The 24,531-nt window shown below is 38.4% G+C and overlaps 1 protein-coding gene and 1 long non-coding RNA gene across 3 annotated transcripts; both read right to left on the bottom strand.

The window, feature by feature from the left end:
• Window positions 1-2,217: 2,217 nt before the first annotated feature.
• Window positions 2,218-8,015, bottom strand: LOC147638430 (uncharacterized). 2 transcript variants are annotated; one of them, XR_015265877.1, is made up of 3 exons: window positions 5,140-8,015; window positions 4,265-5,092; window positions 2,218-2,837 (listed from the first exon to the last, which is right to left on the bottom strand). XR_015265877.1 is itself a non-coding variant. In XM_086798351.1 (2 exons), exons 1-2 carry the CDS (start codon window positions 5,257-5,259, stop codon window positions 4,889-4,891), a joined length of 324 nt encoding a protein of 107 aa, XP_086654477.1. In that variant the 5' UTR covers window positions 5,260-5,830; the 3' UTR covers window positions 2,218-4,888. The 2 variants fall into 2 exon arrangements, 1 of the variants encoding a protein (XP_086654477.1); XM_086798351.1 differs by having other exon boundaries at window positions 2,218-5,092; window positions 5,140-5,830.
• On the bottom strand, window positions 2,890-14,506 carry LOC147638429 (uncharacterized). The gene is made up of 2 exons (XR_015265878.1): window positions 11,977-14,506; window positions 2,890-4,599 (listed from the first exon to the last, which is right to left on the bottom strand). It is a non-coding gene; the product is annotated as an uncharacterized LOC147638429 (long non-coding RNA).
• Between the last annotated feature and the right edge of the window lie 10,025 nt (window positions 14,507-24,531).

Genomic DNA, 24,531 nt, shown 5'->3' with positions numbered 1-24,531 from the left:
TCATGATATAGAAGTGTCGTAGACTTTGATGATAACTTCACTAGAACTTCTTTAAGGAGTCTTCTTGAAGGAACCCCATCAGAGAAGCAAAGTGTCTTTAAAGGTTTGTGATGAAGGGAAAGAGCCACAAGACATACTAGACATAGAAGACTTAGCAGCGATCATGTAGCAAATAATCGAGAAATGGAAGGCTAGGGGAAAAGATAACATAGTTCAACTACATCTGTACCCTAGATGTGAGTTGGTCTGGTGTTCAATATGCCATGCTAGCCACACAAGCATGGAATTACCCCACCTAAGGCCAAGACAAGGAGGAACCTCATGCGTATACTCTATGAGGATGGGAAACCATAATACTACCCATTGCTACAAGAGTCAACCTGTCCATTAGAAATAATCCTTTGGTCAAGAAGGTATTTTTTATGCTTGTAGGAACCATGGAAGAGGAGATGAATCTTGGACGAGTTCTAGAGTTACCCTTTGCTGCCCCTAGTATTGTCATAATAACAACCACTCATTCCCAGGGTGACCCCCATGCATCTCTATGAGTTTGTGCGGTAATATACCTCTCATCCCATTTTGGAGGATGTAGGAGTCATCATCTTCACATTTTGGAGGACATAGAAGCAATTGCCTTCTCATTTCCCTTGAGTGTGAGAGCCAAAGTCACCAGGAGACTAAGACCACTCCATGAGTAGGGAACAGACCACTCTATGGATCTTTTTCTCTACACCTCCTCTTGAATTGGAATGAGTTTCAACTATTCATCTACTTTCACCTCATGTTTCTCATCGAGAAAGACACTTATAGGCACCTTCACTATCCCAAGATATTTCTTGAGAAGAGGAATGAGTAGAGGCCCTTGTACAATGGAACCACATAGCCCCACCACCATTCAAGGTTACTTGGAGAGCAACTTTTCCCTCGAAGGACAACCACTACTCCCCTCAAATCTAGTCCCAAAGGTGCAGTGGTGGTGGTTGATGGAGTCTACAATCATTGCATGCCAATCACTACTCCTTGAAGGTGGCTGATGGAGTCTTTGGCCATTGCATATACCACCTCATCTTCATATCAGGAGGATTGCCTCATTGAGCATTTAAGGCTTTAGCAACACCTAATTCCAAATTAGTAGAACCAATGGAAGAACCCTTGGTGTTATTAATACAAGGAGGTAAAATTCATTTACTATTCTTGGAAATTGATGTTGATACAAATTATATGACAATAAAATCTTTAGAACAAGAGTAGGTGAATCCTTACAATTCTTTAAGGAACTTTTAATTGGTTAGTACAATATTAAGTTCATCTCCCCACATTCTCATGTCATGTCTTATACTTAACACACATATCAATTGGGTAAACTTATACTTGGCTCAAATCTCAATTGGATAGACTGATGTCACAGCTTAGTTGGGTAGGCTTATGTTTCTTTGTAGGCTCATGTAGACTGGTAGACTCATGTCTACTAGGCTCACATCTAATTATCATGGGACCACGAACTCATGTCCCCTAACCCGAGAGGTGGGGACACATCTGACTATCATGGGACCATGGGCTCATGTCCCCTAGCATGAGAGGGGTTTTATTCTAGTTTTTAAAGTTTTTTACAGTTTCTTAAACTTGATAAGGGATGTTCAATACTCCTAATACTAATTAATTATGTTTATATTTATTTCAAGAGTATTTTTAAATTATTTTAGGTTGATTTTACATGATTTAATGCTACCATTTGAAAGTAACGCATAAACAAATCTCACGACTTTCTCACTCTAATCCATACAAAATGGAGCTTGTAGCTTATGTTTTCAAAATGGATTACACTCCTTTCACAGTTTTAAAGCTATTTCTTGGCTTAACCTTGAGGGTGTACTTTTAGAAACAACATGCGTTCAAAGTATATGAAAGAATATTCTTTCTATGAATTTTCACTTAATAAAATGACCCCTTTTTCTATATAAACTTGGCAATTGTTTTTTTCAAAATGCCATCTAAAACCCCCTTATGTAAGTAAATTTCTATAAATGTTTCTCAAAAACTTAGTTTTAAAAACGTCCCCTAATGATCACACGTAACAGACTTACATATCTTTAAGTGAACCCCCCGAGGGCTTAACACAACAAAATCTTAGCCTTTTGGGCTTCAAAATCATGCAAATTCAAAAGAAATTATAATTTTTCCCTTCCAAAGTATACTAATAGAATGACCTTACCTACTGCAAACAAGCTTCAAAATAGAATTAAACAACAAATTAACACTTCCAAAAACTCCAAAACCGAATGTCTTTTTTGGAGTGTGACCTCCTAATCAACACTGAACATTATCAAATAATCCCAATAGATTGGAATTGACAAAAAGACAGTGTGAGGGCTCTGGGTGATGGCCTCTATAACACCACCAAACACCACACAAGTGAGAGATAAATAGGTACAAAGATTGGGGGCTCCCAAACCACCTGTTCCAAAAGCATTTACCAACCCAAGTGATATCATCAAAGTTTTAGTGAATCAAAATACTCTTAAATCAACAGCTCCAACTTATTTGGAGGGATGAATGTAGCCCCTTACTCTTCACCAATTCTCTAGATCCACAAACTTCTAGCCTCTCGAAACCCTAGAGAAAAATCCCTATGATCACCATCTCATACCTTGACCACATCTTAATTCTATATCAACTCCCCTACCCAAGTCAAAAATTGTTCTAAACTTGATGATCCCTCTCTTAACAATCCAAACAAATCCACTTTCTTATCTTCTTATGACTGTTGTTGCTGATCTCCCTCAAATAAATTGTACAATCTAGGAAACCACTTCATGCTAGCAAACCATGCTTGATCCCTGTAGCCAATCCAAACCCTCTAGATTAATGAAGTTGGACCAAAACAGACATAGCTTGATAACTCTTACCCAAGACATACAAGATTCAGATTTGATAATCAATAACCCACTATTCAAACATTGAACCAACAGATATAAAACACTTAGGACTCTCTCACAGCACAGAACATCGATAGCACCACGCAGAACAAACTTCACCTTAGGTCTCTCAACTCTTCTACTCACCTATAGGCTCAGCTCTTTTTGTCTTGTGCTGTGTTCTATGATCTTCCAACATCCAAGCTTCTTTCCTTAACCCCCAAAGAAACACGTTGCTTTTTTCTCTGTCCCCTGCTGCTCAGCACCCTTGCATGCCAAAAATAGTAACATCATCCTCTTGCTATTCTCAACTGCCAGCTCTTGATCTTCATCCGACTAGTGGTACCCCCTATGCTGCTAAGTGGACTACCACTTATCCATGAATACTAGATGGCCATGGCCATGTATCACCCCTATGCACATGATCAGCTATGAGCCTTTCTCAGTATCATCATATGTACACTCAGTTACCTCATCATCTCTTTATCATAAACATGGTTTCACTATGTGCAGCCATCCCTTCTTAGACAAACTCCCAACCTGCCTATGCTATCATATCAATAAATCCCATGTGAGTGTCAGATGAAGATGACCATGCATCATCATCTTGGACATCATCCACCATAGCTTATTCTCATCCATTGCATCATAAGTTCACACGAACCATCCCATGTCATTTCCATCTCCTCGCTCCAAGACCTGTCCAAATTACACCATCAGAAGCTCTCATGGCTTCTCCTCCTCTGGGCTTGCTCAAGTACTAGCTATGCATCCATCACAAAACTGCTCCTCACATATAGCCCAACCCCCCTAGTGGAACACTTTTAAGTGTTTCATAACATTCTTGTACTCTGAAAAACTGACCCTTCCACCTAGATCAAAAGGGAATATATACAACTACATTCCCTACAAATAGACTACTACCACCAGGATCAAATGGCCTATATATTTGGTTTGCATCCTCCAAGACATCACATCTGATATGGGCTTCAAAGGTTCCCTCTGCAGAGTTGTATCCCTATCAGAATTATGGACCAAATAGCACGGCCCTCCCTACAAACATCTTCCTAACACACAACGAACCCTGCATCTCCCTGATCAAAACTCCAATCAAAATCTTGAACTCTATAGCTCATACAAGCCCACTTCACCTCGTCCTGCACATACTCATTATCATAGTCCTCAGCACCATCAAAAGAGACTCCCTAGCATCCAAGAAAACTCGAGAAACATACTCATTAAATTTCCAAGCTGCCCTAGATTACTCACCAGCACACAGTATCCAGACAGCCTCAAACACAAAAATTGAGGCATCATAAGGAATAGCATTCCATAGAAGAGCTTCATACCTATCACACACTGCATGCATATCTTTTGCAAAAGCGCCATATTTATCAACTCACCACACGCTAGTGGCTTAGCAATGTCAACACATTGTTATGAACCCCCAAATCCTCTGGAACATTGGCATCTTCATGAGCATCATCAGACGATAGTCTGACAAACAAGCATCTGGACTGCATTGTACCTGAGACAAATACATTTGTATCTCATTCAGTAGTGGTGCATGACCCACCATGCGAGGCAAGCACTCCCTGCACCCACAGTCCTCTTGATCCTCTCCACAAGCATGGCATCTTCCATTGTGCCAAGGTCTTCCTCCATGTGATTGTCTTGATCCAGCCTTGCAATTACACATACAATATGCTTTATCTCCCTGACCAATGCATCCAACAAACATATCCCCAACAGCATCGCAACAACCCTTGCCAACACTATTATGTGCACACACTGACACCATCTCATCCATCTCATCACAACCACTTGGTTGGACATCCACACCACCTATCTCTAAATATTCAGCATCAACTGCAGCAACACCCTTCATCGCAACCTCTTCAAAGTAAGCAGGCAATATCAATATCATCAAGGAATGTACTAACAAAACATGGAGAAGCATCTTGTAGCCCATCTTAAACACACACATCATCATCCACGTCACTATCTGTATATTCATCCACATATGACTGCTCATCCATGCTAGCATCATCATTACCTGTATCATCATACAAAAGCAGCTCTGACATGCTCTCGACTTCACACTTTGACATATCACAAGACAAACCTGTAGACTTCACACTAGCATCCTCTGCTGAAGCAACCCCCAACTCAGGTACCTGTGATATCCAGCATCCTCTGCTGAAGCAACCCCCAACTCAGGTACCTGTGATATCTCCAACACACTAGGGACCACCTGCCCCTCCATAGTAGACTTACCAACCTCTGAGCAATACTCCATCACTTTGCCAGCATCTACTACCTCCAACTCTGGGTCCATAGCCATACAACCTGCACTTTCTGTAGCTTCACAAACACACTAATCCAATGCCTTTGCATTAATTGTTGGCATATCACTCACACATTGATCCATAACATGCACATTGCTACTAGCATGGCATAAATTAGGAAAAACAAATGTATCAACTCTACCTGGCATAGTGGGTGGCATACACAAACTAGTTCTCCATCTCATCTTCCTCTCTTGGTACATGGCAATCTTCACATCTTTTGCAAATGTACTTGGATCTTTCAGTTCCACCTTCTCCTTGGATCCTTTCATGTAATACACCAATAAACTTGTCCTCCTTCAGAAAGTCAGCACGAACCTGGTTCTCCCCCAAAGTCTTGAGTTTCTTCCTCCATACAACTTCAAACCTACTAACAGAGACTGCCATCTCTTCATCCTCTCCCTAGTTCAACCTATTTAGCTTTCTCCGTAAGTCCTGAGGAGTATTTGCTTTCCCATATCTTCCTTTCAGGGCCTCCTTCAACCTATCCCAACTTCCTCTTTCAGCATCTGAAGCTACATCCTCAAACCACTCCATGGCTAGTCCTTCCACCCACCATCTTCAACTTGTAAGATCCCTATTGTTGTTTAGAGTAACCAGCTCTCGGGGGGGGGGGGGGGGGGGGGGGGGGGGGGGGGGGGGGGGGGGGGTTGGGGTTGTTGGGGTTGGGGGCAGCACTTATTGTAAGATGTTTGTATCACGTGCGTTCAAGGCCCCTTTTAAAAACCCCTATGTAAGCATTTTTAAGTAATTGTTAGTATCCCCTTTGTATTTTTTTACAAAATTATAAATTCCATTTCTGTAAATGTATTTTTTTGAAGAAAACTTAAAAAATATCCTTTTGTAAAGAGGCACATACGAACACATTTCAGCTATTTAGGTAGTGGTACCACCCAACCTTAATCTTAGATGTGAATTTGAAAAGGGTGGAGTGCATGGATCTCAAGATGGGGGGTGCCGATGATCGAAAAATGAGGTTCGAACGGCCCATGTTTGCCCCTGGATTGGAACCACACAAAGAAAATTATGAGATGATGTATTAGTAGATTTGGGATGTTGGAAGATTTAAGGGAAGCCATACCACACCTCCATTGGATGCACAGTTTTCTAGATACACTCTATTTTGCATTCAGTGATCCGACAGTCCAAAGTTTCGGATAGCCCATGTTTCGCCTTGCGATTTGGGACCACACTATTTTAAAAATCATGAGCTAATTTAGGAGTAGATTTGGGATACCAAGAGCTCTGAGGAAATCCATACCACACTTTTATTGGATGCATGATTTGCTAGATACACTCTATTTTGTGTTCAATGCTCTGGCAGTTTAGAGTTTTGGACAGCCCATAGTTTCATCCATGATTTTGAACCACGTAAAGAAAATCATGAGCTGATTTAGTAGTATATTTGGATGTCGGGAGCTTTAAGGGGAGCCATACAATACCTCCATTGGATGCACTATTTGCTAGATACACTCTATTTTGTGTTTGGTGGTCTGGCAGTTCAGAGTTTTGGATAGCCCATGTTTTGCCTCGCAATTTGGGACCACACCTAAAGAAAATTATGAGCTGATTTAGGATATTGGTAGCTTTGAGGGAAAAAATAGCACAACTCCATTGGATGCACGATTTGCTAGATACACTCTATTTTGTGTTCGGTGGTCATGCAGTTCAGAGTTTCGAACACCACACGTAAAGAAAGTTATGAGCTCATTTAGTACTAGATTTGGAATGTCAAGAGATTTAAGGGAAGCCATACCACACCTCCATTGGATGCACGGTTCGCTAGATACACTCTATTTTGTGTTCGATGGGTTCTGACAATTCAAAGTTTCGGATAGCCCATGTTTCACTCCATGATTTGGGACCACACCTAAAGAAAATTATGAGCTGATTTAGGAGTAGATTTGGGATATTATGAGCTTTAAGAAAATCCATACCACACCTCCATTGGATGCACGATTTGCTAGATACACTTTACTTTGTATTCAGTGGTCCGATAGTTCAAAGTTTCAGATAGCCCATAGTTTCACCTGTGATTTGGGACCACACATGAAGAAAATCATGAGCTGATATAGGCATAGATTTAGGATGTTGAGAGCTTTGAGAGAAGCCATACCACACCTCCATTGGATGCAAGGTTTGTTAGATACCCGCTATTTTGCATTTAGTGGTCCGGCAGTTTAGAGTCTATATAAGAGTTTCAAAAACAACCCATGTTTTGCCTTGAGAAGAGTTAATTTAGCTATTGTATTAGATTTGGGATTTCAAGAGCTTTAAGGAAAGCCATAACACACCTATATTGGATGCACGGTTTACTAGATACACTCTATTTTGCATTCGGTGGTCCGATAATTCAGAGTTTTTCACAGCCCATGTTTTGCCCTTCGATTTGGGACTACATTAAAGAAAATAATGAGCTGATTTAGGAGTAGATTTGGGATATCGAGAGCTTTGAGGGAAGCCATACCACACCTCCATTGGATGTATGGTTTGCTAGATACACTCTATTTTGTGTTCGGTGGTACAAGGCCCCGCACCTTTCCGAGCATGTTTGATGGGCCGTCAGACAACTACAGTGCAAAGTATGTCCATATCTTGTAATACAGGACTCAAAACAAAAGCTCAGTGGCTTGCGATGTATAGGTTAGCTGTCTTAGTAGTTCTTTTCAAAATCCGCATCCCATTTGGATGCCATTTGCTCAAAAAATCCCCAAAAAGTGTCATCTACACCACTCACGAGGCATGTTTTGATATCCCAACAGATCTTCAGAAGACCATATCTCCTAGTTGCGATGTCTGAACAAAAAAGGGGCGGCTGTCCACAGCAGTACGTGCGCTTATTTTGGAAAGTAGCCATGTGTAGATCAAGATAGATATGATCGAGCCGTCTTAACAAAGTGGTAGAACATATGATGGACTATCTATAGACCCATCCCCACTCTAAACAGATATTTCTGGCAGATTCTCTAATGTCCCTAAAAATGGGCACTTGTCAATTTCGATGATTTTAGTCCATTGCATGGTTGTTTGTTTAGCATACGGAGCAAACTGAATCCGATGATGCAGTGTTTGTTGATACCCCAGATCATACTCAAGCAGTGTCTACAATTCTAGTAATCATTTGTACATATTCAAATAAGTGTCCATGTATACATGGATTCCATGACTAGGTCAGGTTCAAGCTTTTGTTCAAACAGGTCAAATAATCAATGTCCAGGTCATGTTTAAGCCTATATGTTCATCCATTTTAGAAAAAATTATAGCATGCATATGTATCCAGCCTTAGGAATACATTTAGAAGATTTTTAATAATGTTTAGAACCATGGAAAAGACCACATGCAACTAAAACTAGAAAAGGCTACCCCAAAATTAAAAAAGTGGACTATTTTGGGCAGCTTGCATGAAGAGAACTCCATGAGTTCTATTTTGATGAGGGAGAGCTACACAACTACATGCAGAGTGCCAGAGAGAAGAGATTTGCAGCCTTCTTGTTGTACTGAGTGTGAATTAGGTTTTCTCCACATATTTCCACTTGTTATGATCAATATACTTGCATCTTCTTATTGCTGAATTCTCAAATTTTATTGCTGCGAATCTGGACAGTAGCCTGTTTCATGCATCTTTGGGTTGTGTTTGAGATTTCTAGTCTCTAATATAATTTGGTTGTGTCCTTACCTAAATATTGAACAATCTTGTGCAAAAAGAGTCAAATCTGCAAGCTGAATATAGCTCTTGATAAACCAAGGGCACAAAGTCTAAAGGTGTATTGGACAACGTTGGATATGTATTGTCTGTGAAGAATTGTCTATGAAGTGTGGTCTGTGAAGAGTGGAATTTGTTGACAACTGGTGTTGTGCCGATCTTCCTAGAATCTCAGGGGTGTATAAGATTGACTTTAGGACTTGAATTCAACTCTTTTTCCCCTTTCTCTACTTGGTGTCTTCTTGTGAGTTGTGACAATTCAACAGTCAGATTCTAGGGTTGTGTGAAGTAGTGGTATGGAGCAGAAGTGGAACCAGAGGTGAGATATAGTAAGGAACATGGTCTAGAGAGTGGAATCTATGCAAATACAACTTCTACAATTGGTAAAGTACATAAGGTAGGATCGAGGTTTCAACTTCTACAATTGGTAAAGTACATAAGGTAGGATCGAGGTTTGGTATTGTTGCTTGTTTCCAAAATTTCAGCATGGCCAAAGTGCCCTGTTCCAACCCTGTTTTCTCTCTATTGGAAGTGAATTAGGCCGCAATATTTGGTGTGGAGTATGTCTATATAATATTCTTGAATAATACCAAGTCTCATAAGATTTGGAAATCAAGGGGTGAAAATTGCCTAGTTTGCCACTACTGCAATTTTGAACTGCGTAAGGCCTAGTGGATCTTATTGACTATTGGAGGCCTTCCCCTGGGGTGATTCACATGAAACTTGATGTGAGAGTCTAAGACATGCCTATGGAAAGATTTTAATAGTTTTCATCACTTCTGGGCCTACTGAGAAGGTGCAATAGTGGAATTAGTGTCTGGTCCAAGTGTCAGAAATTGCTAAAGCTACGGACATGTTTGTGAACTGATAAAGGGCTTACTAAGGGAATTTTGAGTTGGGGCTTATCATGCACGTAAAAAAAAGGTAGGGAACTACTCCTATCAAGTTTGGTTGGATTTGGACAAGTGAAAGTGGTATTGGACCACTCTGTAGGTGAAGACAGTTTTTGGACTGTTTTGGGTTGTTTGTTCCAAGTAGGCACTATTCTAAGGAAACCACTAGGTTATGGCAAAGGCAAGCCAAGAACTTTAGTTGGGATAGTGTTTTGTGGTTGTATTTGGAGTTGGTGCCCCAAGTTACCTGATCTTATCAAGCCCTCTTGCAGTGCTAGCTAGCTGTAGCTAGTTTGTGAATTGAAATAGCTCTCAATGAAATGTCCAAACACTGAACGGCTTGGTTGACTCATCATATGCCATGTGGGTACAAGACTCCACCCCTTTCTGAGCATGTTTGATGGGCCATCGAACAGCTGCAGTGATCTGTGGGTCACTTTGAAGCCAAGCCAAGTATGTCCATATCTTAAAATATAGGACTCAAAACACAAGACAACTGGCTTGAGATGTATGGATGAGATGACCGAATAGAGCTTGTTAGGTCACATCCCATTTGGATGCCATTTGCTCCAAAAAACCGCTGAAAAGTGTCCTCGGGGGACGGCATGTTTTGGTATCCTGTCAATTCTTCATCAGACCATATCTCCTAGCTGCGATGTCCAAACTCAATGCTACAAGCTCAAAATGTCGGGCTCAAAAGTATCTTCAACCTCATGTCAACACTTCCAACATTGGATGACATTAGGTCCCTACTATATCAAAAAAGGGGTGGCCGCCCACGTGGCTGTCCACAACAATACTCATGCCTATTTTTGAAAGCTGCCATGTGTGCATCAAGAGGGATATGATTGAGCCGTTGATGAGACCAGGAAGCCTACCTCTATAGCTCTTGTATTGGTCCTCACCACTGTTACCCACTCCTCTGAGGGAACCACAACCAAGCAAAAAAACTCTTCTCAGACTCACCTCTCCCAGACATATATACAACTTCAAGACAGCTGCCAGCCTTGATCCTCATCTCCAAACCTCTCTAGGCTTCCATATTAGCAAGAGCACAATATCCTAAAAAAGTCTAAACCCTCTCTTGTCAAAAGAACTTCTCAATTGTGAACAACAGCACCAATGAATATGGCCACTACACCATGTGTCAAGCAGCCCCAAACCAGTCCAAAACAACCCTCAGCACTTGGTTTCCATCTAGCTGAAACCCCACCAAAGCTTTCCAAGGCTCTGCAGGAGCAAGAACAGAGTCCCCTCAGAGTACTTAGACCATCCCTTGCCAAAAAAACCTCTCCGTTGTGGACAACAGCCCTGTAGAATAGAGATCCCACATAGTGTGGAAGCAGTCCGAGCCACAGTCCTGTTTCTTGATAGCTGACAACCCTCCCACCAAGTTTCAAATGCTTCCAGGCTTCAGTAGGAGCAAGATCAAAGAGTCCTTAGAAGGTTGGACCATCTCTTGCCCAAAACACCTTTCAGTTGTGGACAGTAGCCCCTAGGGAATATGACTCCACATAGTCTGGAACTCCAAAACAGCCCTACAGCCCCCTTTTCAACCAATTTCCAGACATATTTACCAAGTTCAAACCTCAACAAACTACTACAGACAGTAGGTACACATGATGGCCTTGAAACATGTGCAAGGGGCACTTCCCAGCCCTTTCAAAAGAGGTGCAGCAGCCCTATGGAAGATTGATGCTTGAACAATAACAAACAGAGTAAATCCACTCTTAAGACCTCCTATTGACCACTAAAAGAGCATGGAACCAACCCAAACCCCTCAAAAAACATAGTTGCAATGGGTAGTATCTTCTGTCCAATAGGGGAAGCAGTAAATTGAGAGAGAACCACTCTGTAGGGGATCTATAACCTACTGGAAACAGAGGCAGTAGGTTGTATCCTTCACAAAGATGAAGAGAAATTCACAAGAGAACCATACTCAGAAAAACACCTTATGTGAATGATTATTACAAGACTTATACAGTTCAATTCTCACACAGAAATTAGAGCATGATACCACTGAAGCTGCAAACTAAGAAACATAGAAACATGGGAGAGATAGAGAATAAAAACACTCAAACAAAATAGTCTTCTTCCACACAAAACACTTCTCTTACAAGCTTTTTCACAGTTTCTTCAAGATCTGGCTCTTCTGACCTCTCTCTCAGCTGCAAGATGCCCACACGTGCAAAAGCTCCTCCTTTACTAAAAAAATTACGATGACCAGCTCAGCTCGTAGCCTCTCCTTTTCTTAACTAAAACTGGCAAAGGCTAGTTTATTTAAAGGTTCCATGCGTACATCAAGATAGATATGATTGAGCCGTCTTAATGGGGTGGTAGACCATATGATGGACTCTCTATAGACCCATCGCCACTCTAAAGAGATATCTTTGGCTGATTCTTTCAAGTCCCTAAATATGGGCACTTGCCAGTTTCATTGATTTTAGTCCACTGCATAGTTGTTTGCTCAGCATATTGAGAAAACTAAACCCGGAATGTCTAACCACTGAATGGTCTGATCGATACTCCGTCATATGCCATGTGGGTACAAGTCCCACCCCTTTCCAAGCATGTCTGATGGCCGTCGAATGACTGCATTGATTTTTGGGTCACAAAAGACATTATTGGTGCTTAGAATACAGAGCACACACGAGTTTGCTACCAAAAGATACAACTAACTTTCACATTACCCCATTTACATTTGGGTTGCTGAAGTCTATCTGAGTCACATGACCTGAAACCAATACCATGTAGAAACCTGTTAATCCTACCATACCAAGCCCTTGGCGCTTGCTTTAGTCCATACAATGCTTTTTTAGGTTGCACACCCTATCTAGATACATAGGATGTACATATCCTCGAGGCTGCTGCATGTACACCTCTCCTAAGAGGTCACCATTTAGAAATACATTTTTAACATCCATCTAATATAAATTCCAACCTTTGGTTGTAGCCAATGAAACAGTTGCCCTGATGATAGTCATCCTTGCCACTAGACTGAATGTTTTCTTATAATCAATGCCATGGCAGCCAGCTACGCTACTGACATGCACTTGGAGCTACCAACATGCACTAAGAGCAACCAATGCATGTCGGGTGCTACCTAGGCATGCCGGTGGCTTCTAATGCATGCCGGTAACTACTGACATGCACCGGGAGCTCCCAATGCATGCCAGGTGCTACCTAAGTATGCCGGTAGCTACCGGCATGCACCGGGAGCACCCAATGCATGCCTAGGCATGCCGGTAGCTTCTAATGCATGCCGGTAACTAACCGACATGCATCAGGAGCACCCAATGTATGCCGGGTGCTACCTAGGCATGCCGGTAGCTTCTAATGCATGCTGGTAACTACCGACATCCACTGGGAAGCTCCCAATGCACGCCGAGTACTACCTAAGTATGTCGGTAGCTACCGGCATGCACCGGGAGCACCCAATGCATGCCGGGTGCTACCTAGGCATGCCAATAGCTTTCAATGCATACCGGTAACTCTCGACGTGCACCGGGAGCACCCAATGCATGCCAAGTGCTACCTAAATAAGCTGCTAGCTACGGGCATACACCGAGAGCACCAATGCATACCGGGTGAAAATGGCAACTTTTCCTTCTGTGAACTATGCCCAATTTGACCTTCTGTGAACTTTTCCTTCTGTGAACTTTTCCTTCTGTGAACTATGCCCACTACACCATGTGTCAAGCAGCCCCAAACCAGTCCAAAACAACCCTCAGCACTTGGTTTCCATCTAGCTGAAACCCCAACTACAAAACCCCAAAGCTTTCCAAGGCTCTGTAGGAGCAAGAACAGAGTCCCCTCAGAGTACTTAGACCATCCCTTGCCAAAAAAACCTCTCCGTTGTGGACAACAGCCCTGTAGAATAGAGATCCCACATAGTGTGGAAGCAGTCCGAGCCACAGTCCTGTTTCTTGATAGCTGACAACCCTCCCACCAAGTTTCAAATGCTTCCAGGCTTCAGTAGGAGCAAGATCAAAGAGTCCTTAGAAGGTTGGACCATCTCTTGCCCAAAACACCTTTCAGTTGTGGACAGTAGCCCCTAGGGAATATGACTCCACATAGTCTGGAACTCCAAAACAGCCCTACAGCCCCCTTTTCAACCAATTTCCAGACATATTTACCAAGTTCAAACCTCAACAAACTACTACAGACAGTAGGTACACATGATGGCCTTGAAACATGTGCAAGGGGCACTTCCCAGCCCTTTCAAAAGAGGTGCAGCAGCCCTATGGAAGATTGATGCTTGAACAATAACAAACAGAGTAAATCCACTCTTAAGACCTCCTATTGACCACTAAAAGAGCATGGAACCAACCCAAACCCCTCAAAAAACATAGTTGCAATGGGTAGTATCTTCTGTCCAATAGGGGAAGCAGTAAATTGAGAGAGAACCACTCTGTAGGGGATCTATAACCTACTGGAAACAGAGGCAGTAGGTTGTATCCTTCACAAAGATGAAGAGAAATTCACAAGAGAACCATACTCAGAAAAACACCTTATGTGAATGATTATTACAAGACTTATACAGTTCAATTCTCACACAGAAATTAGAGCATGATACCACTGAAGCTGCAAACTAAGAAACATAGAAACATGGGAGAGAGAGAGAATAAAAACACTCAAACAAAATAGTCTTCTTCCACACAAAACACTTCTCTTACAAGGTTTTTCACAGTGTCTTCAAGATCTGGCTCTTCTGACCTCTCTCTCAGCTGCAAGATGCCCACACGTGCAAAAGCTCCTCCTTTACTAAAAAAATTACGATGACCAGCTCAGCTCGTAGCCTCTCCTTTTCTTAACTAAAACTGGCAAAGGCTAGTTTATTTAAAGGTTCCATGCGTACATCAAGATAGATATGATTGAGCCGTCTTAATAGGGTGGTAGACCATATGATGGACTCTCTATAGACCCATCGCCACTCTAAAGAGATATCTTTGGCTGATTCTTTCAAGTCCCTAAATATGGGCACTTGCCAGTTTCAGCATTTAGAAATACATTTTTAACATCCATCTAATATAACCACTGAATGTCTAACCACTGAATGGTCTGATCGATACTCCGTCATATGCCATGTGGGTACAAGTCCCACCCCTTTCCAAGCATGTCTGATGGCCGTCGAATGACTGCATTGATTTTTGGGTCACAAAAGACATTATTGGTGCTTAGAATACAGAGCACACACGAGTTTGCTACCAAAAGATACAACTAACTTTCACGTTACCCCATTTACATTTGGGTTGCTGAAGTCTATCTGAGTCACATGACCTGAAACCAATACCATGTAGAAACCTGTTAATCCTACCATACCAAGCCCTTGGCGCTTGTTTTAGTCCATACAATGCTTTTTTAGGTTGCACACCCTATCTAGATACATAGGATGTACATATCCTCGAGGCTGCTGCATGTACACCTCTCCTGAGAGGTCACCATTTAGAAATACATTTCTAACATCCATCTAATATAAATTCCAACCTTTGGTTGTAGCCAATGAAACAGTTGCCCTGATGATAGTCATCCTTGCCACTAGACTGAATGTTTTCTTATAATCAATGCCATGGCAGTAGCCAGCTACGCTACTGACATGCACTTGGAGCTACCGACATGCACTAAGAGCAACCAATGCATGTCGGGTGCTACCTCAAACCATCCTAGTATCCTATTAGAGAGGTGCTTTATGCAGGCAAGGATAGCTGGGATAATGTATGGAAAACAAAGAATAAAGAATTTTAAGATCAAATACAAGAATGCAAGTGGACTTTCCTATTTGAGAAGATGCTATATGTTTGGGCTGGTAATCACCATCTTGTATCCTGGTGGATGGAGGAAATAAAAAGAGGTAAGTTCTTAGAATACTTATATTCTATTGAGATTAACTAGTTGATTAAGTTATGATAAATTAAGATTGTGTTCAATCAGTCTTTAAACAAAAAGTAGAGTACCACCCTTGTTTGGATATATTTCTCCTGGACATAAGGGAAGAGAATGAAAGAGATGTTCTCTCACTTATAGCTAAATTGAATCGGTATGCCATTGTTTTTCATAGTCTATACTGTTTTTGTTATTTTATTTTTCTCAACTCAAGTAATAGCACTTTTATAGGATGAACAAGGTGGACTACATTCTATTAACATCCATTGACAAGATCTATCTTATTCAAGCATCGGGGATATCAAATAAGGAAACTATACTTATGCATGCATAGAGTTTAAATAATCAGTAGGTGTGCAAAGGTTTTTACAAACATAGAAACAAAGGAGGTGACCTTCTTGGTATAATTTTCCTTTTTCGATCATGGCATAAATCATATTATAGGTAATAGTATATCAATTTCTGAAGTATAAAGCTATATAGAAATGCAAGATAAATATACTTAATATGTATTTATCTATGTACGAGAAGTACCTTTCTGCCACTAGAGAGAGAAATATTAAAAGATTCTATCAGCAATAAATAATTTAAAGATAGGTGGAGAAAAGCGTACTACAAAAATGATCCCACCTTGAAGATGCATACAAGGAAACTGGTTGTGGTAGCAAACCTAGAAATAGGGAAAGATTAGTTTAGGTAAAGTCTCTCATTTTATGTGATATATGTAGATTAGTTTTCACTTTTAAACTCGTATTAATGTGATATTTAAATGGTGATGTAGTCTAGTAGCTCAAATTAACTGGGATGAGAAGTGCCTCTATACCCTATGTGACTGCACATTGCCTAAGGAGCACAAAGTTAGTATTTTGTCAGTAATGGTGTCCAACAAGAAGAATAGGTTACAATTGTTGTTGAAACTTTCGAGATGTAAGATGTTAACTATGCTATATATTGTTTAGCTATATTTGTGGTCTATTAAGGTTTGATCCAATGTTCTATATATTGTTTAACTATATTTGTGGTCTATTAAGGTTTGATCTAATGTTCTATGATTTAGTTTTTGCTTGTAGCATTGAGATTAATGGCATGTCTGGCTAAAAACTAAGGTTTTGTGGCATTAGATTATGGAGTACAACATGAATCTTATCACATAATTAGAGGTGTTTACAAAAGGTGAGGTTTTCCAAGTCATACACAATAGACACTATGGAGCTAAAGTGCTTTCATTATGATCGCTTGTTCAAGGAGTGTGTTAGGAAGATAAAAACATTCTAATCAATCAAACAATGTCCTTGGATTAAACTGCTACCAAATGAGCTATGTACAGGTGCATGTGTGCGAATTTATATGGTCATCGCTTTAAAAAATAATACACAATTATTTTCTTATATAATAACATGTGGACATTCACAAATGGATATATGAAAAGGAGGTTATGGCAAAATTTTCTTAAATTTTATGGAAATAAGTTTTATCTTTATGTTATTCAAAAAGAGTAATCACCTCTGTTTGTGTATTCTAAAAGTGTTATTTTCATTCTATGCATAAAAGATGCATATTGAAAATATTTTTATTATAAAAGCGTTATTTTGATTAGAATTAATTTCTATGCATAGAAAGATGCATATTGGACATATTTTATTATAAAAGTGTTACTTTCACCAATATTGATTTTTATGCAGAAAGTGATGCATAAAAGAAAATTTTTTATTATAAAAGTGTTACTTTCACCAATATTGATTTTTATGCATAAAGTGATGCATAAAAGAATTTTTTTATTATAAAAGTGTTACTTTCACCAATATTGATTTTTATGCATAAAGTGATGCATAAAAGAATTTTTTATTATAAAAGTGTTACTTTCACCAATATTGATTTTTATGCATAAAGTGATGCATAAAAGAAAGTTTTTAATTATAAAAGTATTACTTTCATCAAAATTGATTTTATGCATAGAAAGATGCATAAAGAATTTATTTTTATTCCAAAAGTGTTATTCTCATTAATTTTGATTTTATGCATAGAAAGATGCATAAAGGAATTTATTTTCATTTCAAAAGAGTTATTCTCATTAATTTTGATTTTATGCATAGAAAGATGCATAAAGGAATTTATTTTCATTTCAAACGAGTTATTCTTATTAAATTTTATTTAATGCATAGAAAGATGCATAAAGGATTTATTTCTATTTCGAAAGTGTTATTTTCCTTAAAATTGAATTTATGCATAAATAGATGTATAAAAGGATTTTTATAAAAGTGTTATTCCCACTGAAGTGATTTTTATAAAAGAATGAATGGATGGATAGATGTGATGTGAATTGATAAATGTGAATGAATGGATGGATAGACGTGATGTGAATTAGATAAATGTGAATGAATGGATGGATAGATGTGATGTGAATCTGATAATTGTGAATGAATGGATGGATAGATGTGATGTGAATCAGATAAATGTGAATGAATGGATGGATAGATAGATGTGAATCAGATAAATGTGAATGAATGGATGGATAGATGTGATGTGAATAGACGTGATGAGATGTCATGTGAATCAGGATGTAAATGAATGATATGGGATGGAAGTGGATGTATGTGAAAGGATGGATTTGGATGTATGTGAAGAATGGATGTGGATATATGTGGAAGAATATATGTGGAGTGAATGTGATGAATATGAACGAGAATAGAGGCGATGAGATGTGATGTAAATTAGATAGATATGAATGATAAGGGATGTGAATGAATGATATGGGATGTGAATGTGTAGGATCCCTGTCCCCACCATGCGACGGATTCGGGGTACTAGCAGCGGAAGTAGCACTTCATGCGCGGGGCAGGGACCCACACTCAGGGCCTCATCCACGGATATCCGGACAAGAGACTAATCCGTCGGTTTTTCCAAAACCAAACCCGGAAAAACTTCCCTTACCCAGAAAACATGGGCGATTCCACCAGGATAACTTTTTACTCTAACGTAGTCAAGATCATTACTGATCACGCTGATCCGAGTGCACCTATAAAGATACTCGGTCGGATCAAGGAAGAAACTTGCACTTGGATCATTGGGATCAACGCTTTTTTCCCCATCAAGAGGCACAGCCGTTGATTCCTATCCATAGAACAATTACTATCCGGGATTTACTTTATCTATCGTAATAACAGAAATTGAGTCTCGATTTACGGATCCATCAGTCCAGCCTAACCCCATCCAGTCCCATGGGTTAGCCAACCGCCCAACCACTGTAGTGATGGGATCCAATTAAGAATTTGATTAGGTTTTGTCCCGGGTACCAAGGAAAAGAGTTCCAAGGCCCCCTAGCCGGAAGTTCATGCAAACATAAAACTAGTCACACCACTTACACACCCAATATGAAATTGCCTTTTTCTTAGCATCAGCTAACTTTAAAACAATCCTTTAATGAAACCATTATGTCACTGATGACAATCCTCAAAGTCTCTGGTTGAATCCTTATTTCCAGTCATTCATTCATCGGTATACTTATGGCATCATTGGCAACCAGAACGCTCACCACCTGTTCACTCAGGGGCCTTTTCCATAGTTCCTTTAATGAAACCATTATGTCACTGATGACAATCCTCAAAGTCTCTGGTTGAATCCTTATTTCCAGTCATTCATTCATCGGTATACTTATGGCATCATTGGCAACCAGAACGCTCACCACCTGTTTACTCAGGGGCCTTTTCCATAGTTCCTAGCTCATAGTAACCGGCAATATATTCATATAATAGAATGGAATCTCCGTGGAAGATCAGCAAGATCAACCCACAGATCCATATAAAAGAGCCATGGACTCATCCGTTGAGGACCAGCAAGGTCAATCAACCAGATCCATGCCCGCTTTCAGAAAACAACTCTTACTCCTTGTTCCAATATCTTCCACGACGTACGTGTGGGTATCTTTGGCGACCCAGAGCCCGAGCACCGTATGGTCAGCACCCTCTAGGATCCTTCGCAGGTGACCTAGCGCTTCACTCATAGGCCGCTTCCTTGGTCCCTAATCCACGGTATCGGAAGCTCACCATTTAAATCGAACTGAGGCTGGTCAAGACCTCGGTCGACCTTGCTACGCGAGACATCCTCCATTGACTCTCCGTCAGCAGTTGCAACTTTATCAGTTAGGTCTCCTTGACCTTAATCTACAAGACGGTCAAAATGCTTCCCCATCATTCTTGACATAAAACATTCATTTACAAACAGTTCACAAAATACATTTTCTATATCGAACTCTCATCTTTCCATTTTATCCTCCTTATTCTACATTACTTATTCCACATCCCATTCATATGTATTCATCATTATCCATTCACTCATATGGATGACACATTATTTCCCATACACATTCACATTCATTATTCTACATACACATCCATGCATACATCCATTTTCACATCCTCATTCATACATCCCATGCATATGTATTCATCATCATCCATTCACTCATATCGATGACACATTATTTCCCATACACATTCACATTCATTATTCTACATACACATCCATGCATACATCCATTTTCACATCCTCATTCATACATCCACTTCCACATACATACATCCACATCCGTATCTACATCCATACATTCACATCCACATCCACATCCACATTCATATCCATACATCCACATACGCATCCACATTCACATTGATACATACATATCCGTATCTACATCCATACATCCATATTACATCCATTCTCGCCCTACACATTCCATATACATCTTATCATATCCTATCACATCTCATACACATCTTATCACATCTCATACATCTCTTATCACATCTTATCACTTCCCATACGCATCTTATCACATATTATCACATCTCATACACCTCTTATCACGTCTTATCATATTTTATATCTTTTTATAGAATACAAGAGAATTCTTATATTTGATATAAGATTTCTCTACATTTTTATTTATGCATAAATTCCATTTAAGGAGACTAACACTTTCGAATTAAAAATCAATCTTTTATGCATCTTCCTATGCATAATTTCATTTTAAATGAAAATGACACTTTTGAATTAAAATTCAATCTTTTATGCATCTTCCTATGCATAAATTCAATTTGGATGAGAATTGACATTTTTGAATTAAAAATCCATCTTTTATGCATCTTCCTATGCATAAATTCAATTTGGATGAGAATAACGCTTTTGAATTGAAATCTTATTCTTTTATGCATCTTCCTATGCCTAAATTCAATTTAGATGAGAATGACACTTTGAATTAAAAATCAAACTTTTATGCATCTTCTTATGCATAAACTCAATTTGGTAGGAATCACACTTTTAGAATAAAAGAATTTCTCTTATGCATCTAAGTTATGCATAAAATCCATTTATGATGAAAATCACACTTTTAGTATAAAAAGAATATCTTTTATGCATACCTCTATGCATGAAATCCAATATGATAAAAGTAACACTCTTACAATAAAATAATCAACTTTTATGCATATCTCTATGCATGAAATTCAATTATGATAAAAGTCACACTTTTATAATAAAATAATCAACTTTTATACATACCTCTATGCATGAAATTCAATATAATAAAAGACACACTTTTATAATAAAATATGCATGAAATTCAATTATGATAAAAGTCACACTTTTATAATAAAATAATCAAATTTTAAAATAATCAAATTTTATGCTTACCTTTATGCATGAAATTCAATTATAATAAAAGTCACACTTTTATAATAAAATAATCAACTTTTATGCATACCTTTATGCATGAAATTCAAATATGATAAAAGTAACACTTTTGATATAAAAATTTATCCATTATGCATACTTTTATGCATGAAATAAGAATGATAAAAGTAACACTTTTGATATAAAAATTTATCCTTTATGCATACTTCTATGCATGAAAATAAAAATGATAAAAATAACACTTTTGATATAAAAACTTATCCTTTATGCATACTTCTATGCATGAAAATAAAAATTGATAAAAGTAACACTTTTGATATAAAAATTTATCCTTTATGTATACTTCTATGCATGAAAATAAAAATGATAAAAATAACACTTTTGATATAAAAATTTATCCTTTATGCATACTTCTATGCATGAAAATAAAATTTGATAAAAGTAACACTTTTGATATAAAAGTTTATCCTTTATGCATACTTCTATGCATGAAAATAAAAATGATAAAAATAACACTTTTGATATAAAAATTTATCCTTTATGCATACTTCTATGCATGAAAATAAAATTTGATAAAAGTAACACTTTTGATATAAAAGTTTATGCTTTATGCATAATGTAAAAATTTAATTTCTCCATGATTACAATGAACTTCTTTTAATTAATCTAGGATGATAATTCTTAGAATATGGTAGGAAGTCCTCTTTTCATGCTTTGAATAAAATTATTTTATGTGTAAATTTTTACAAAATTTTGCCATAGCTCCGCTGCCATGACTGATAAATCTCAATTATTTGAAAAGATAAAGGTTATCTTTAAGGGAATGATTAGAATGATCCCTAATTGGATCATTAATCCATAATGGATTGAATAAAAAATAATCATGAAATACGTAAAATAAAAGCATAGAAAAAAAACCATTAATTTGGTCTCAAGCATAGATTAATCTTGGATTAAGGAAAAGCTTTATGAAAAGCTTCATTTGGATTGAGAATGGGTCATGAGTATGACCATTTCTTGAGTGAGAGAGAGAAATTACATAAAAACCATTAGAATTTAAACATAAATAGAAATTTATGTAATTCTTTACTATCATTAATCAATTAACTTCAATAGCATTCATCAAATTATGTAACTCTTCACTACTATTCATCAATTAACTTCAATAGCATTTAAAAACCATACCAATTAAGCTTCTCAAGCTTGAGAGGGGTTGAGAAGAGAGAAACATTGAGAAATTATAGAAAAGATTAATATTCACTATTTACCTTACAATTGCTTGATTCTTTGTTCACGGTAGAGGCCCCCAACCAATCAATTGGTTTAGTATGTTGATGGAGCCACCAATGGGGATTGAAGAAAGAGGGAAGTGTCAAAAACTAGTGAATTATTAATGAATTCACAGTTCTTGGCTTAGGTGGAGTAGAGTAACAATGCATTAAATATTGTTGAGTTTCAACAAAGTGGAAGGCCTCTATTTATAGGAAAAAGTGAGTTCCTAACCAAACAAACTGATTCTAGAATTTTCCAACTCAGTTTGGTCAATTTTTGACCATTTTTAGGTCAGTTGAGCTAACTTTTTGTAACTAGACTTGAATTAGGAGAGAGGAGAGATGAAATATCTCAATTTTTATGAGTTTAAAACTTATTCAAGCATGTGAAATATGCACCTCCTTTAAAGAACTCCCCTTCCTTACATATGTGTCAAAATGAAATCATTATACCCAAAATATCTCATATTTTTAATATTGCTCATATGTTTTTTTAACTAATAAACCTTGTACATTTTCAACTCTTCATCTTATGTGAAATATGCACCTCCTTTAAAGAACTTCCCATCCTTACATATGTGTCAAAATGGAATTATTATACCCAAAATATCTCATATTTTTAATATTGCTCATAGTTTTTTACTAATAAACCTTGTACATTTTCAACTCTTCATCTTATGTGAGCATTTACTCATTTTTGGATACCCAAAATATGTCATATTTTTAATATTGCTCATAGTTTTTTACTAATAAACCTTGTACATTTTCAACTCTTCATCTTATGTGAGCATTTACTCATTTTTGGGTATCTTCTTTTACAAATTGGATTTATCTCCTCCCTACACATGGATTGATGCTATTGGCCCATAGGAACCTTAATTGGACCATAATCCAAAAGTTTCTTAAAATCTAGACCCTTAGGCTAAGGTCCTTTTATACCCATTTCCAATTAATTCTAATTGCACATTGGAAAGTTCTTTTTGAATTTCTGTTTCAGGGGAACTTATTTTAATAAGATGAGATAATTTTCTATCCAAAAATATTAAAAATCTGAATATTCTTTCTCTAGAATATTTTCTCTCTTTAGGTTAAAACAGTTAGAAACAAGTCTTTTATATTTCTGAAGAGGGATTGATTACAGGGGAAGATGCTGGACATTTTGAGAGGCTGGGAAGGAATCTTACATTCTCTCCCACTTGAAAAACGCGGGATGCCCTCATCTCGCAAACTGGGGATAATTTTGCAAGATGCACAAGTATGAGACTGAGAGAAAATTCTTGGAACATATACAGTAAAGATAGAAGAACTCTTTACACTTCCATAAGCCCGTCCATCATATGATCACAAAAGCAGCACTCACAAGCTGCGCACGTATAAGGTAACTCATCTATGGGAATAATTCTGTTGGTTATTGCTGCACCTATCTCAATGGTATGGGTGATCTAACAAAAGGACCTCTGAGAGGTAAGCCAAAAACGGGATAAAGGCATATCTTCTGATGAGGAAGAAAACACGCCAGTAAGAAGACCCGCTCAGAAAACCCAAGATGTCTTGATCTCATGACGCAGTAGTATCGGGGACCCAAACCCAAGGCTTCAATAACCATGGCCAAGCGGACATTGTTACGAAAGTGCTGCTGACCCCAAGGTGTTACCCTAGTTATGTCTTGATAGGTCCGCCATTTGGTCTGAGCTACAGACGTTCCCAAGTGAGGAAAAACTGAGCGCTCATACTGTTCTATAAAATCCTTCTTCACAGACTCGCTTGCGTCTTGAAGGTGAGAAATCATCATGGATAAAACTAATTCCTGTTGCCAAGCCATGAAGGAGA

Source organism: Cibotium barometz, chromosome 5 (genome assembly GCF_041138505.1).
Source record: "Cibotium barometz isolate CiBa-2024 chromosome 5, ASM4113850v1, whole genome shotgun sequence".
Lineage (NCBI taxonomy): Eukaryota > Viridiplantae > Streptophyta > Polypodiopsida > Cyatheales > Cibotiaceae > Cibotium > Cibotium barometz.
The sequence above is the reverse complement of the archived record's forward strand: the minus strand, read 5'-3'. Positions and strand labels throughout refer to the sequence as shown.

Coding starts and splice junctions, on each gene's coding strand:
- LOC147638430 (XM_086798351.1), bottom strand. CDS start 5,259: ATGGCTATGGACCCAGAGTTGGAGGTAGTAGATGCTGGCAAAGTGATG. Junction 5,093..5,139: donor GTGTGTTGGAGATATCACAG/GTACCTGAGTTG, acceptor TGGATATCACAG/GTACCTGAGTTGGGGGTTGC.